Raw genomic sequence first — 17,500 nt, 5'->3', positions numbered from 1 at the left:
ACGGATTGTGCCAGCTCAGCGCGTCTGGTCTCCAGTGCGCCTTTTCGGTCCAGGTTATCCTGCACCGGTTCTGCGCACTGTGTCTCCAGGGCGCTGGGAGGGTCCAGTTCGCCCAATACCTGCGCTCCGCCCGTGCCGGGCCAAAGTGGGCATTCAGCCTGGAGTATGGGTGGATGGCCTACGTACCAGAACTCCAGTGCTCCCCCACAGCCCGGTCTATCCTGTGCCTCTTCCACGGACCAGGCCTCAAGTGGGTCTCCCCATCCTGGTCAGTCCTGTGCCTCCTCCACGGACCAGGCCTCCAGTGGGTCTCCCCATCCTGGTCAGTCTTGTGCCTCCTCCACGGACCAGGCCTCCAGTGGGTCTCCCCAGCCTGGTGAGTCCAGTGCCTGCGCCCAGAGCCAGGCCTCCTTCATGTCTCCCCAGCCTGGTGAGTCCTGGGCCGGAGCCGCCAGAGCCGCCCGCCAGTCCGGAGCCGCCAGAGCCGCCCGCCAGTCCGGAGCCGCCAGAGCCGCCCGCCAGTCCGGAGCCGCCAGAGCCGCCCGCCAGTCCGGAGCCGCCAGAGCCGCCCGCCTGTCCGGAGCCGCCAGAGCCGCCCGCCTGTCCGGAGTCGCCAGAGCCGCCCGCCTGTCCGGAGCCGCCAGAGCCGCCCGCCTGTCCGGAGCCTCCAGAGCCGCCCGCCTGTCCGGAGCCGCCAGAGCCGCCCGCCAGCCCGGTGAGTCCTGTGCCTGCGCCCAGGGCCAGGCCTCCTTCATGTCTACCCAGCCTGGTGAGTCCTGTGCCTGCGCCCAGGGCCAGGTCTCCATGTCTCCCCAGCCTGGAGAATCCTGGGTCAGTGCCGCCGGAGCCGCCCGCCAGCCCGGAGCCGCCAGGGTTGCCCGCCAGCCGGGCGCAGCCAGGGTTGCCCGCTAACCGGGCGCAGCCAGAATTGCCCGCCAGCCGGGCGCAACCAGAATCGCCCGCCAGCTGGGCGCAGCCAGGGTCGCCCGCCAGCCGGGCGCAACCAGAATTGCCCGCCAGCAGGGCGCAGTCAGGGTTGCCCACCAGTCCTCCAGCGCGGCCAGGGACACCACCTAAGTGGGCGACGCCGAGGGTGGAGCGGAGGCCACGTCCCGCACCTGAGCCGCCGCCGTAAGAAGGCCCACCCGGACCCTCCCCTTCAGAGTCAGGTTTTGCGGCCGGAGTCCGCACCTTTGGGGGGGTACTGTAACGCCCTGGCCATAGAGGAGTTTTTGTTCTTTATTTTGGTTAGGCCAGGGTGTTACATTGGGTGGGCGTTCTATGTTCATTCTTCTATGTTTTTGTATTTCTTTGTTTTGGGCCGTGTGTGGCTCCCAATCAGGCACAGCTGTAGTTCGTTGTTGCTGATTGGGAGTCACACAATAGTAGCCTGTTTTTCCTTTGGGTTTTTGTGGGTGATTGTTTTCTGTGTAGAGTTAATCCTGACAGGACTGTTTTGCTGTCGTCTTTTCTTTATTTTTGTAGTGTTCTATTTTTCAATTAAAATTCTAATGATGAACACATCCTCCGCTGCACCTTGGTCTAATTCTGACGACGGCTGTTACATCCTATAACAGTGGTAATGTAGTACTATTTGATTTGATATCATAGTTCAAATCAATGGATCATATGTACTGTATTTATATCCTGGAAATAAAATCACCCTGAAAATATATCCTGTTACATGTCTTGAGTCTGGTTTTTAAAAATGTGTTTTTTATTAGGATTCTATGTTACTGAAGTGCTGTTCTTTCTTAGTAGACCTACAGTTTTTCTTAGTGAGAGATATTTGAGTATTGGGTTTATTTCGTAGTTTTATTTCCCTGATGTGAATTGATTTGTGCTCAGTCACATTATTTCCGATTGCGGTTCCGGAACTGTAAAGATGTGAAATCATTCATTCGGTGTTGTCCCGGGGTTCTGGAACTATGACGGTGAGATCATTCATTCGGTGTTTTCCCGGGGTTCTGGAACTATGACGGTGAGATCATTCATTCGGTGTTGTCCCGGGTTCTGGAACTATGACGGTGAGATCATTCATTCGGTGTTGTCCCGGGGTTCTGGAACTATGACGGTGAGATCATTCATTCGGTGGTGTCCCGGGTTCTGGAACTATGACGGTGAGATCATTAATTTGGTGTTTTCCCGGGTTCAGGAACTATGACGGTGAGATCATTCATTCGGTGTTGTCCCGGGGTTCTGGAACTATGACGGTGAGATCATTCATTCGGTGTTTTCCCGGGGTTCTGGAATTGTAAAGGTGAGGTCATTCATTCGGTGGTGTCGCAGGATGAGTGTGTTGTAGGAACCTTTATTTCAGATCCAACCATTCCGTTTTGTCACCTGACGTGTTATGGGGTTGCGCGGTCGACCTACACTGAAACCCCAACCTGTCACCCTTTCCGAGGTGACAGAGTGACACCCTCAACCCTAACCATTTCTCTCTCATGGAAACTGACAAGCGTCTATGCACTAGCAACTAGCAACTAGCCTGAATAAGCAAAAGTGGTTCCTGAAAATAAACAATTTTCAATAGATAGTTGAATCAAACCACATTCTTTCAACATCAATATTTGTGTGAATGTGATGCCGCTGTCCCCCCTTTGAAAAAGCCTGGGTGTCAATTAAAGTAGCATCAGCATCTATCTGTACTAGCATTAGCAACCAGCAACTAGCATCTAGCAACACAGAAGTCTTCTAAGAAATGCTTTATGACAGTGTTACTCCTAAGTGACAAGACAGCCCAAGCCCCTTCCTGTTTCACACCACATAGGGCCCGTCTCTTCTGAGTGCTGATAAAGGATGCGTCTCAAATTACACCCTATTCCCTATATAGTGCACTACCTGGTCAAAAGTAGTGCACTAAATAGGGAATAGGGTGCCATTTTAGGAAGCTAGCACACTGACTGCGGTGAGAGGGAGAGAGAGAGAGAGAGAGAGAGAGAGGGAGAGAGAGAGAGAGAGAGACAGTGAGATAGAGAGGGAGAGAGAGAGAAACAGAGAGTTAGAGGGAGAGAGAGAGAGAAACAGAGAGAGAGAGAGAGAGGAAGAGAGAGAGACAGAGAGAGAGAGAGAAAGAGAGAGCGAGAGAGAGAGACAGAGAGACAGTGAGACAGAGAGAGAGACAGCGAGAGAGAGAGGCATTCTCCACTGCTCTCCTATCTGTGCCTCGGTAATGCCAGCAGACACAATGAATGCATTTTGGCCTAGATAGCAATAAATACCAAGAATAAGTAGCTTTTCTTTCCCATTCACAATAAATAAACAATGCAGTGGTAAAATATGAACTATATGTAAACTATAGTTGATGATAATAAAATAGATAGGATATAGCTGGTTTACAGTCAATGCAAATCCTGCTCTGAATGAATGACGTTTTCTTGGGAATATTGATGAATTTTCTCTAAATACTGAAACGTCTATGTGCATTTACATCGTACACTATATATACAAAAGTACGTGGACAGCGTTTCAAATTAGTGGATTCGGCTATTTCAGCCACACCCGTTGCTGAAAGGTGTATCAAATCGAGCACACGGCCATGCAATCTCCATCGACGAACATTGTCAGTAGATTGGCCTTACTGAAGAGCTCAGTGACTTTCAACATGGCACCATCATAGGATGTCAACTTTCCAACAAGTCAGTTTGTCAAATTACTGCCCTGCTAGAGCTGCCCTGGTCAACTGGAAGTACTGTTATAGTGAAGTGGAAACGTCTAGGAGCAACAACGGCTAAGCCGCAAAGTGGTAGGCCACGCAAGCCCACAGAACAGGACCACCGGGTGCTGAGATGCAACACTCACTACCGAGTTCCAAACTGCCTCTGCAAGCAACGTCAGCACAAGAACTGTTTGTCGGGAGCTTCATGAAATGGGTTTCCATGGCCAAGCAGCCGCACACAAGCATAAGATCACCATGCGCAACGCCAAGCGTCAGCTGGAGTGGTGTAAAGCTCGCTGCCATTGGACTCTGGAGCAGTGGAAACACGTTCTCTGGAGTGATGAATCACGCTTCACCATCTGGCAGTCCGACGGATGAATTTGAGTTTGGCGGATGCCAGGAGAACGCTACCTGTCTGAATGCATAGTGCCAACTGTAAAGTTTGATGGAGGAGGGATAATGGTCTGGGCCTGTTTTTCATGGTTCGGGCTAGGCCCCTTGTGAAGGGAAATCTTAACGCTACAGCATACAATGACATTCTAGACGATTCTGTGCTTCCAACTTTGTTTGGGGAAGTTCCTGTTTCAGCAAGACAATGCTTCCGTGCACAAAGCGAGCTCCATACAGAAATGGTTTTGTGTCGAGATTGGTGTGAAAGAACTCGACTGGCCTGCACAGAGCCCTGACATCAACCCCCTCGAACACCTTTGGGATGAATTGGAATGCCGACTGCGAGCCAGGCCTAACCTCCCCAACATCAGTGCTCGACCTCACTAATGCTCTTGTGACTGAATGGAAGCAAGTCCCCCTGCAGCAATGTTCCAACATCTAGTGGAAAGCCTTCCCAGAAGGGCCCTGATCTAAAGTAGTGCACTACCCCTATGGGCCCTGGTCTAAAGTAGTGCACTACCCCTATGGGCCCTGGTCTAAAGTAGTGCACTACCCCTATGGGCCCTGGTCTAAAGTAGTGCACTACCCCTATGGGCCCTGGTCTAAAGTAGTGCACTACCCCTATGGGCCCTGATCTAAAGTAGTGCACTACCCCTATGGGCCCTGGTCTAAAGTAGTACACTACTCCTATGGGCCCTGATCTAAAGTAGTGCACTACATAGGGAATAGGGTGCCATTTGAGAGGCAGACCTACAATGATGAATGAGAAGTACACCTACAGAGACCAACAGAAGGTATATATCAGTAATGACAGTATCTAATAAGAGCATGATGGCATTGGTGTTAGTTTCACTATTACACCAAACCATGCATCATTTACTACAAAGCCAGTCAGAGGAAACACCACACTTTCATTAGTTGATCAGCTACAACCACTAATCACCATTTGACCAGAGCCGGCATGGCTCTGGTCAAAAGTAGCGTACTATGTAGGGGAATAGTGTGCCGTTTGGGACGCACACAAGCTCTTCACCTGTTCATGACTTCAACCCAAGATGACTTCAACCCAGACATCCCCCTCCCCACATACCTTCTCCTGATTCTCCTCCTCGTCCCCCTCATCATACCCACATCACCAAAGAACTTCCCCAGAATGTGTCAAAACTACCTGTTTCCTAGGGATTCCAACCCAAGACCCCATGCTCTGCTGCAAAAAACAAGGTGTTCAGTGGCCGTGTGTTGGTGTGTGATTTAAAGGAAACTTCGCTCAGTCAGAGAACCCACAACCTCACACCTCTATCGTTTCTGCCTCTGCCTCAACTATATAAATACTTGTCTGTCTTAGCCTCAGCATCAGTCAGACAGACACAGAAGAACAAGACTTGAGTAGTGTCAGATACAAGGCGGTCTCGTAAAGTCAACTCAAGTCAAGGCCTTTGACTGAAGTTACCGTACACCGATTGAGGACTATTGAGCTTTGAGGGAACTTCAGCGTGAGGTTGAGAGCCATGGATGTGTTATCAAGGGCTGTGATGTGTTTCTGCTTGATGGGCTGGATGACTTTAGGATGGAGTAATGCTGCTCAGTACACATCAATTAACATGAAGAGCAACATAGACAAACTGAAGGTCCACTATGTAAGTATCATACACATTATTAACTGGGGAAACAGGGGTTTAGACAGACAGACAGACAGACAGACAGACAGACAGACAGACAGACAGACAGACAGACAGACAGACAGACAGACAGACAGACAGACAGACAGACAGACAGACAGACAGACAGACAGACAGACAGACAGACAGACAGACAGACAGACAGACAGACAGACAGACAGACAGACAGACAGACAGACAGACAGATAGATAGATAGATAGATAGATAGATAGATAGATAGATAGATAGATAGATAGATAGATAGATAGATAGATAGATAGATAGATAGATAGATAGATAGATAGATAGATAGATAGATAGATAGATAGATAGATAGATAGATTGGCCTCTACTGACTGTGTTTGCATTAGCAAACTTTAGACTCCTCCTTCCTAATGGGAGACCAACAGTAGAACAGAACAGGGAGACCTCCTTCCTAATGGGAGGCCAACAGTAGAACAGAACAGGGAGACCTCCTTCCTAATGGGAGGCCAACAGTAGAACAGAACAGGGAGACCTCCGTCCTAATGGGAGGCCAACAGTAGGACAGAACAGGGAGACCTCCTTCCTAATGGGAGGCCAACAGTAGGACAGAACAGGGAGACCTCCGTCCTAATGGGAGACCAACAGTAGGACAGAACAGGGAGACCTCCTTCCTAATGGGAGGCCAACAGTAGAACAGAACAGGGAGACCTCCTTCCTAATGGGAGACCAACAGTAGGACAGAACAGGGAGACCTCCTTCCTAATGGGAGACCAACAGTAGGACAGAACAGGGAGACCTCCTTCCTAATGGGAGACCAACAGTAGGACAGAACAGGGAGACCTCCTTCCTAATGGGAGGCCAACAGTAGAACAGAACAGGGAGACCTCCTTCCTAATGGGAGGCCAACAGTAGGACAGAACAGGGAGACCTCCGTCCTAATGGGAGGCCAACAGTAGAACAGAACAGGGAGACCTCCTTCCTAATGGGAGGCCAACAGTAGGACAGAACAGGGAGACCTCCGTCCTAATGGGAGGCCAACAGTAGAACAGAACAGGGAGAACATTGGATGTTGATGAGTTAGAGATAAAATGTTTGACTAAAACCAAGAGAAGTTCCACACTTCCTGCCCAAGCAGGAAAGACTTGTCAGTGAGACTGAAAATGAATCTGAAAATGATGACATCATCATAACAGTGCATTTCTAGGTAGGCCCATAAACACCAGACCTGGCTCAAACACTTCCATCTGAGGTGAGCTTTAGCTTAGATGTAGTTTAGAGTTTGCACGTTTGGGACTACTCCATTGTTGCCATTGTACCTGACAAACTAAATGATGTATTTTAAGTTATTTGACATATTTAACCCAGGTCTGACAGACACTATACTTGTGATTAGGGGGAGAAGAGTCCACTATATGCAATACACTGCAACAAGTTGAAGGAGAAAAGCAACACCACTGATTGTCATCATGTCTTGCTCTTCCAGAAGATCTCCAAGGACCAGCTGTTCAATGGAAAACCTGTTTTCCCCAAGGACACGTTTGAGGTAAGATATATAGTTACATTGTTATCCCTTTCAGGCTAATATCACCAATGTGGAACTACTGCTTACCCTCGGGCTAGGCTGGAGACAAAACTACATTTAAAGATATTAAAAATATTCTCCTTCCTTCCCTCCTTCCTTCCTTCCTTCCTTCCTTCCTTCCTTCCTTCCTTCCTTCCTTCCTTCCTCCCTCCCTCCCTCCTTCCTTCCTTCCTTCCTTCCTTCCTTCCCTCCCTCCCTCAGGACAGTGAGCGGAAGGTGTTAATGAGTGTGGTTCTGGACGTGTATCGGAGTATCTTCAGCCAGATGCTGAACCAGACGGGGGACCAGGAAGTGATTGAGAGTCTGAAATATGTCAAGGGGAAAATTCAGGATCTCCAGAAACACTACTTCCTGAAGAGGATACCTGAGCTGAGGACACACCTGCAGAACCTGTGGGCCATCGAGGTGAGCTTCCCTCCATGAAGTAGAACACAGATCTGGTATAGTCGACTTTCACATGGTCATCGCTTAATATGTTAGCAGATGAAGACACATAGCAATGACATGTACTTCTGCATATAAAAAAAAATGAAATTAAGGATATGTCAATTAGAATGAAACATCCCATGGACTACGCAACATTTAAATCAGCAGCTTTCTGGATTAATAATTCTCTTGCACTGTGCTACCATCATCATGACTGTAGTATAGTCTACTGTATAGACACCATCATCATGACTGTAGTATAGTCTACTGTATAGACACCATCATCATGACTGTAGTATAGTCTACTGTATAGACACCATCATCATGACTGTAGTATAGTCTACTGTATAGACACCATCATCATGACTGTAGTATAGTCTACTGTATAGACACTATCATCATGACTGTAGTATAGTCTACTGTATAGACACCGTCATTATGACTGTAGTATAGTCTACTGTATAGATACCATCATCATGACTGTAGTATAGTCTACTGTATAGACACCATCATCATGACTGTAGTATAGTCTACTGTATAGACACCATCATTATGACTGTAGTATAGTCTACTGTATAGACACCATCATTATGACTGGAGTATAGTCTACTGTATAGACACCATCATCATGACTGTAGTATAGTCTACTGTATAGACACCATCATCATGACTGTAGTATAGTCTACTGTATAGACACCATCATCATGACTGTAGTATAGTCTACTGTATAGACACCATCATTATGACTGTAGTATAGTCTACTGTATAGACACCATCATTATGACTGTAGTATAGTCTACTGTATAGACACCATCATCATGACTGTAGTATAGTCTACTGTATAGACACCGTCATTATGACTGTAGTATAGTCTACTGTATAGACACCATCATCATGACTGTAGTATAGTCTACTGTATAGACACCATCATTATGACTGTAGTATAGTCTACTGTATAGACACCATCATCATGACTGTAGTATAGTCTACTGTATAGACACCATCATTATGACTGTAGTATAGTCTACTGTATAGACACCATCATCATGACTGTAGTATAGTCTACTGTATAGACACCATCATCATGACTGTAGTATAGTCTACTGTATAGACACCATCATCATGACTGTAGTATAGTCTACTGTATAGACACCGTCATCATGACTGTAGTATAGTCTACTGTATAGACACCGTCATCATGACACCTGATGAACTAATTACCTGATAGTTAATGCCTGTATCTTCTGTCTCAGACCAGTAACACCACAGTCCAGGGGAAGGCTCTGTCCGAGTTCATTACCATCTACGAGAAAGCCTCCAAACTGGCCCATAAGAAGGACAACCGCAGGAAGAGACGGCAAGCCCAGAGGCTCAAATCACACATCATGTAGATGACCAACCGTGTCTACTGTGAAGGCTAGGTTTAGGGTGAAGTTACACCTGGAAGCTGATCTTGGGTCAGTTTAGCATTTCCCCCTCTAACGGTGAAGGTTAGGATTGTGGGAGGGTGAGCTGATTCTAGATCTGTATGTACACAGGGGAAACTTCCCTCCGGAGCCACAGTGGAGATACATATTACCTTTATACAAAATGCCTCAACTGGCCATCTATTTATAAAATGTATTTATTTAATCTATGAAATCATGCACAATACTCAATGGTATATTATCATTGTTAAGAGTATCTATTTTTCTTGAATCAATACATTTTGTTAATTTATATTTATTATTCATTATCTAGAAAATGTTTTTTTTTATAAATAGTTATTTATTGCAGATTATGCAGGATCTGTAAAATCTATGACTGAATAAATGGACACTGAGGAAACAATTCTGATGACTGATGTTATCTATCTACACACACACACACACACACACACACACACACACACACACACACACACACACACACACACACACACACACACACACACACACACACACACATACACATACACACACACACACACACACAAATCTATGTATGGTGCTGTATGGAAATATCACACATTGGCGGACTGACTTTTATAATTGTTCTTGTATTGAAACCAAAACCCTCCCCTGCATGGGGCCCACACAACGGCTGGGGCCCACACAACGGCCGTGTCCCAAATGGGCGGCCCATAGGGTCCTGGCCAAAGGTAGTGCACTATATAGGGGCTAGGCTGCGATTTGGGATGCCCACAAGATAACACCACAAGACATCCGTCCTCAGAAACATGAATAAACCAAATACACTAACCTAAACACTTGTGTTTATAGGGTTAAGATCAACCCTTACTGTTGAAGTCTGAAGTTTACAGTCATTAGAGTCATTAATAAAACTATTTTCCAACCACTCCACAAATGTCTTGTTAACACACTAAGGTTTGGCAAGTTGGTTAGGACATCTACTTTGTGCATGACACAAGTCATTTTTCAAACAATTGTTTACAGACAGATAATTTCACTTATAATTCACTGTATCACAATTCCAGTGGGTCAGAAGTTTACAAACACTAAGTTGACTGTGCCTTTAAACAGCTTGGAAAATTCCAGAAATTATGTCATAGCTTTAGAAGCTTCTGATATGCTAATTGACATCATTTTAGTCAATTGGAGGTGTACCTGTGGATGTATTTCAAGGCCTACCTTCAAACTCAGTGCCTCTTTGCTTGACATCATGGGAAAATATAAAGAAATCAGCCAAGACTTCAGAAAAAAATAGTAGACCTCCACAAGTCTGGTTCATCCTTGGGAGCAATTTCCAAACGCCTGAAGGTACCACGTTCATCTGTACAAACAATAGTACGCAAGTATAAACACCACAGGACCACGCAGCCATCATACCGCTCAGGAAGGAGACGCGTTCTGTCTCCTAGAGATGAACGTGCTTTGGTGCGAAAAGTGCAAATCAATCACAGAACACCAGCAAAAGACCTTGTGAAGATGCTGGAGGAAACAGGTACAAAAGTATCTATTTCCACAGTAAAACGAGTTCTATATCGACCTAAGCTGAAAGGCCGCTCAGCAAGGAAGAAGCCACTGCTCCAAAACCGCCATAAAAATGCCAGACTATGGTTTGCAACTGCACATGGGGACAAAGATCGTACTTTTTGGAGAAATGTCCTCTGCTCTGATGAAACAAAAATATAACTGTTTGACCATAATGACCATAGTTTTTTTTTGGAGGAGAAGGGGGGAGACTTCCATGCCGAAGAACACCATCCCAACCGTGACGCACGGGGTGGCAGCATCATGTTGTGGGGGTGCTTTGCTGCAGGAGGGACTGGTGCACTTCACAAAATAGATGACATCATGAGGTAGGAAAATTATGTTGATATATTGAAGCAACATCTCAAGACATCAGTCAGGAAGTTAAAGCTTGGTCGCAAATGGGTCTTCCAAATGGACAATGACCCCAAGCATACTTCCAAAGTTGTGGCAAAATGGCATTAAGGACAAAAAAGTCAAGGTATTGGAGTGGCCATCATGAAGCCCTGACCTGAATCCTATAGAAAATTTGTGGACAGAACTGAAAAAGCATGTCGAGCAAGGAGGCCTACAAACCTGACTCAGTTACACCAGCTCTGTCAGGAGGAATGGGCCAAAATTCACCCAACTTATTGTAGGAAGCTTATGGAAGGCTACCCAAAACGTTTGACCCAAGTTAAACAATTTAAAGGCAGTGCTACCAAATACTAATTGAGTGTATGTAAACTTCTGACCCACTGAGAATGTGATGAAAGAAATTAAAAGCTGAAATAAATCATTCTCTCTACTATTATTCTGACATTTCACATTCTTAAAAAAAAGTGGTGATCCTAACTGACCTAAGACAGGGAATGTTTACTAGGATTAAATGTCAGGAATTGTGAAAAAAACTGAGTTGAAATGTATTTGGCTAAGGTGTATGTAAACTTCCGACTTCAACTGTATGTGTGTCTGTCTTGTGTGAATTCTGATGTCATATTGCTGTTATATGTTTACTTTACACATCTTATCCAACTTGACACAACTTGCCATTTTTTTTCTAGGAACATTAAAGTAATTCTATTCTAAAAATAGACAAACTCACAAACAAATCACCTAAGAATAGACTTATAAATAGACATGACTGCTCAGCTAAGATGCCAAACATCCACTAGGGACTTCCCCCCTGCAGAGATTGAGGTATAATTGACCCTTTGCTAAGCTCCGCCCGCCTTGGTTACTGTTGCAACCTCGGACAACATTTTCCCGGGAAGCCCAATTCCCCCTTCTAAACAATGCTGAAATCCCCTCACAGTGATCTCAAACTGTGTTTCCAGTACACAATCAGGGTTGGGGAGTAACCACTCTCAGAGCTATGGATGCAAGGACTGACCATCCATGATATCAAAAGTATTGTTTAAGCATGTATTTCTTAAAGAAAACTCTAAATTTTTGCCATAGCCCAGACAGGCTTTCATTCATTTAAACAGTCCCCATCCTCCCATATAGACTTCAGTGTTTGTCATGCAGACAGTCCCCATCCTCCCATATAGACTTCAACAGTGTTTGTCATGCAGACAGTCCCCATCCTCCCATATAGACTTCAACAGTGTTTGTCATGCAGACAGTCCCCATCCTCCCATATAGACTTCAACAGTGTTTGTCATGCAGACAGTCCCCATCCTCCCATATAGACTTCAACAGTGTTTGTCATGCAGACAGTCCCCATCCTCCCATATAGACTTCAACAGTGTTTGTCATGCAGACAGTCCCCATCCTCCCATATAGACTTCAACAGTGTTTGTCATGCAGACAGTCCCCATCCTCCCATATAGACTTCAACAGTGTTTGTCATTTTTATTTATTTATTTAACCTTTATTTAACCAGGTAGGCAAGTTGAGAACAAGTTCTCATTTACAATTGCGACCTGGCCAAGATAAAGCAAAGCAGTTCGACACATACAACAACAGAGTTACACATGGAGTAAAACAAACATACAGTCTGTAACGTTTGTCGTCGGGAGACGAGGAAGCGGACCAAAACGCAGCTGGGAGCGAATACATGTTTATTTAACACACTAGAATTAAACATGTACACAAAATCAAGGAAAAACTGCCAATACGTTACGTGCTCAAATAACGAGACAACAACCCACAAACATCGTGGGGGAAAAGGAACTTAAATGTGATTCCCAATCAGACTTCACAAGCGACAGCTGTCTGATTGGGAAATCACCCCCGAGCCCAACATAGAAATAAAACAAAGAAAGGCTATAACCAAAACGTAGAAAATAAAGCATAGAAATGCCACACCCTGACCAAAATAGCAGAGTTCACCTGGTCAGGGCGTGACAGTACCCCCCCTCCAACGGTGCGTACTCCCGGCGCACCAACCTAAAGTCTATTAGGGGGGGGGACCCGGGTGGGCGCCTCACCCTCGGTGGAGGCTCTGGCCCCGGGCGTGTTTCTCCCCCTGCCTCCACCCTAGCCCTACCCCTCTGGCCCGGACTGGACCACTGTGGAGCGGCATGCTCAGGCTCCGGAGCGGAGCCGTCGACCGGAACAGGATTGTGCACCGGTGGACCAGACACGGGCCGTGCCGGACTGTGGACACGCACCGTGGGCTTGGTGCGGGGAACAGGAACGGGCCGGACAGGACTGTGGACACACCGTGGGCTTGGTGCGGGGAACAGGGACGGGCCGGACAGGACTGTGGACACACACCGTGGGCTTGGTGCGGGGAACAGGGACGGGCCGGACAGGACTGTGGACACGCACCGTGGGCTTGGTGCGGGGAGCAGGAACGGGCCAGACAGGAATGTGAACACGCACTGGTGAACTGAAGCGTGGAGCCGGTTTAGCCACTCGTCCTGGCTGGATGCCCATCCTAGCACGGCATGTGCTGGGCATGTCCACCGGACGCACTGGGCTGTGCGGGCGCACTGGCGACACAGCGCGCAACTCTGCATACCATGGCTTGGTGCGGGGAACAGGGACGGGCCGGGCAGGACTGTGGACACGCACCGTGGGCTTGGTGCGGGGAGCAGGAACGGGCCAGACAGGACTGTGAACACGCACTGGTGAACTGAAGCGTGGAGCCGGTTTAGCCACTCGTCCTGGCTGGATGCCCATCCTAGCACGGCATGTGCTGGGCATGTCCACCGGACGCACCGGGCTGTGCGGGCGCACTGGCGACACAGCGCGCAACTCCGCATACCATGGCTCCTCCTCCAGATCTTCCCTCTGCAGGTCCTCAATCAACTGCCTCATCATCTTCGTCTCTTCCTCCGCCGTCATCCCCCATGAGAGCAGCGGTCTGGGCTCTTCCTCTGTCCTTCCGGACCACCCCATTAGCCCCCCCAAAAAAATTTCTTGGGGGTGTTTTCCGGGCCTCCTCGACCGCCGCCTGCGACTCCGTCTACCGGCTGGCTTTTCCTCCTCGACCTGGGAGTCCGTCCGCCAGGGTCCTTTCCCCGACATGATCTCCTCCCAGGTCCAGAACTCCTTTCCCTCGCGAGCCCATCTCTCGTGCTCCTTTTCCTCCCGCTGCTTGGTCCTGGTTCGGTGGGTTGTTCTGTAACGTTTGTCGCCTGGTGACGAGGAAGCGGACCAAAACGCAGCTGGGAGCGAATACATGTTTATTCAACACACTAGAATTAAACATGTACACAAAATCAAGGAAAAACTGCCAATACGTTACGTGCTCAAATAACGAGACAACAACCCACAAACATCGTGGGGGAAAAGGAACTTAAATGTGATTCCCAATCAGACTTCACAAGCGACAGCTGTCTGATTGGGAATCACATTTAAGTTCCTTTTCCCCCACGATGTTTGTGGGTTGTTGTCTCGTTATTTGAGCACGTAACGTATTGGCAGTTTTTCCTTGATTTTGTGTACATGTTTAATTCTAGTGTGTTAAATAAACATGTATTCGCTCCCAGCTGCGTTTTGGTCCGCTTCCTCGTCTCCCGACGACAATCGTTACACAGTCAATAATACAGTAGAAAAATAAGTTTATATACAATGTGAGCAAATGAGGTGAGATAAGGGAGGTAAAGGCAAAAAAGGCCATGGTGGCAAAGTAAATACAATATAGCAAGTAAAACACTGGAATGGTAGATTTGTAGTGGAAGAAAGTGCAAAGTAGAAATAGAGATAATGGGCTGGTGCTTAAAGCTAGTGAGGGAGATGTGTTTCCAGTTTCAGAGATTTTTGTAGTTCGTTCCAGTCATTGGCAGCAGAGAACTGGAAGGAGAGACGGCCAAAGGAGGAATTGGCTTTGGGGGTGACCAGAGAGATATACCTGCTGGAGCGCGTGCTACAGGTTGGTGCTGCTATGGTGACCAGTGAGCTGAGATAAGGGGGGACTTTACCTAGCAGGGTCTTGTAGATGACCTGGAGCCAGTGGGTTTGGCGACGAGTATGAAGCGAGGGCCAGCCAACGAGAGCGTACAGGTCGCAGTGGGGGGTAGTATATGGGGCTTTGGTGACAAAACGGATGGCACTGTGATAGACTGCATGCAGACCAGATAGTCCCCATCCTCCCATATAGACTCCAACAGTGTTTGTCATACAGATTAACAGACACAGCTAAGGTCAGGTTACCTGCCACTGCTTTATGTTACGTTCCCAAATGGCACCCTATTCCCTATATAGTGCACTTCTACAGGGCCCATAGGACTCTGCTCAAAAGTTGTGCACTTTATAGGGAATAAGGTGCCATTTAGAATGCAGGGAGGGCAGACAGGGCAGGCAGACAGGGAAACAAACAGGGCAGACAGACAGGGCAGACGGGAACAGACAGGGCAGACAGGGCAGGCAGACAGGGGAACAGACAGGGCAGACAGACAGGGCAGACAGACAGGGCAGACAGACAGGGCAGACAGGGCGGACAAAGGGAACAGACAGGGAGGGCAGACAGACAGGGCAGACAGGGGAACAGACAGGGAGGGCAGACAGACAGGGCAGACAGGGGAACAGACAGGGCAGACAGGGAGGGCAGACAGGGGAACAGACAGGGCAGACAGACAGGGCAGACAGGGAGGACAAAGGGAACAGACAGGGAGGGCAGACAGGGCAGACAGGGAGGACAGACAGACAGGGCAGACAGGGAGGGCAGACAGGGGAACAGACAGGGCAGACAGACAGGGCAGACAGGGAGGACAAAGGGAACAGACAGGGAGGGCAGACAGACAGGGCAGACAGGGGAACAGACAGGGCAGACAGGGAGGGCAGACAGACAGGGCAGACAGGGAGGACAAAGGGAACAGACAGGGAGGGCAAATCAAATCAAATTTTATTGGTCACATACACATGGTTAGCAGATGTTAATGCGAGTGTAGCAAAATGCTTGTGTAGACAGGGAAGACAGGAAAGACAGGGTAGGCAGGCAGGCAGGCAGGCAGGCAGGCAGGCAGGCAGGGAGGGAGGAGCTTGTCCCTTCACACTTGGTGTGGTTACAGACCAAAGCAGGTCCAACAACTCTTTTTGTGAAGTTTGGAAATACAATCAGATGAGCCCGAGAAAGGATAATGATCTAGCAGAGAACCGGTTTTGTTTGTACACACACACACACACACACACACACACACACACACACACACACACACACACACACACACACACACACACACACACACACACACACACTAAAATCATACAGAGGTAAAATACAACTCCATGAGAGGATAATTCTGTTCCCTCGTTGGTTTAGTCATTGAAGTTAACCAGAGAAGAAGAATGGTTTATTACATACACTGTTTCATGAATCCCAGGCCCATCATTCGGGGGACACACCTCAATCCATTGCTCATATTACGAGGTGTGCTGTGATTTGTTTCGTCAACACAATGTGGAGCTGGGATTTTCCTGTAATTGTTGTATGATGCTAATGATAGTCTAGTCACTGTGGATGTAAAGCCTTTATATACAATACCAGGAAGTAGATGAATTAACCACACCTGAGCTGCGTTTCAAACTCATAAAAGACACATCCTCATCCACTTACCCTCGCGTTATGCCCTTGGGCGAATCACCGCGGCTATGTTTCTCATTGTCACGTCCTGACCAGTAAAGGGGGTTATTTGTTATTGTAGTTCGGTCAGGGCGTGGCAGGGGGCGTTTGTTTTATGTGTTTCGGGGCTTTTGGTTTATGTTCTATGTTAGTATATTTCTATGTTTATTCTAGTGTGTCTATTTCTATGTTTAAGTTTCTTGGGTTGACCTTCAATTGGAGGCAGTTCCTCGTTGACTCTAATTGAAGGTCCTATTTAGTAGGGGTGTTTTTTCCTGTGTTTTGTGGGTGGTTGTTTCCTGTTTTGTGTATGTTGCACCTGACGGGACTGTTTACGGTTGTTGTTGTTGTTGTTTGTTTGATTTTGAGTTTAATAAAAGTAAATATGAGCACGTCACACGCCGCATCGTGGTCCCCGTTAGACGACCGTCGTTACACTCATCGAACCAAATGATTAGCCAAGCAAGGGAAGATTGCAATGTAAGCCCCTCAGCATTCACTTTTTAGTCTTGTGTGCAAGTGTACAATTATGTTCACTTCGGGGCCTGAAACGCCCCATAATTCAATTCACGATGATTGTACATCAGCTAAGAAAAGTTAACCAAAACTTAAAACCGCAATACGTCAATATGGAGTCAACATACAAGTGTAAGTAAGAGGCTGAAAATACAATTGTCGCGGGACGAACGAGTGACGATTTTCCGGGCAAAGGCGGTCCATTTATAATTTATTCCTTCCTTACCCCCTCGCCCCTCTTCCCTTGCCCCTCGCCCTGCAAGTGTAAACTCGTCAGATGTCACGGATCATCATCAGAAGTGTCCACTTAATTT

At 47.4% G+C, this 17,500-nt stretch overlaps 1 protein-coding gene across 1 annotated transcript; it reads left to right on the top strand.

Moving 5' to 3' along the window:
• Window positions 1-5,244: 5,244 nt before the first annotated feature.
• On the top strand, window positions 5,245-9,533 carry LOC115181896 (interferon gamma 1-like). Its single transcript, XM_029743588.1, has 4 exons — window positions 5,245-5,688; window positions 7,179-7,238; window positions 7,479-7,682; window positions 8,957-9,533. The coding sequence occupies exons 1-4, from the start codon at window positions 5,560-5,562 to the stop codon at window positions 9,092-9,094; spliced, it is 531 nt and encodes a 176-aa protein (XP_029599448.1). The 5' UTR covers window positions 5,245-5,559; the 3' UTR covers window positions 9,095-9,533.
• The last annotated feature ends 7,967 nt before the right edge of the window (window positions 9,534-17,500 follow it).

This window comes from Salmo trutta, unplaced genomic scaffold (genome assembly GCF_901001165.1).
Source record: "Salmo trutta unplaced genomic scaffold, fSalTru1.1, whole genome shotgun sequence".
NCBI lineage: Eukaryota > Metazoa > Chordata > Actinopteri > Salmoniformes > Salmonidae > Salmo > Salmo trutta.
Note: the sequence above shows the minus strand (reverse complement) of the source record. Positions and strands in the feature narration are given on the sequence as shown.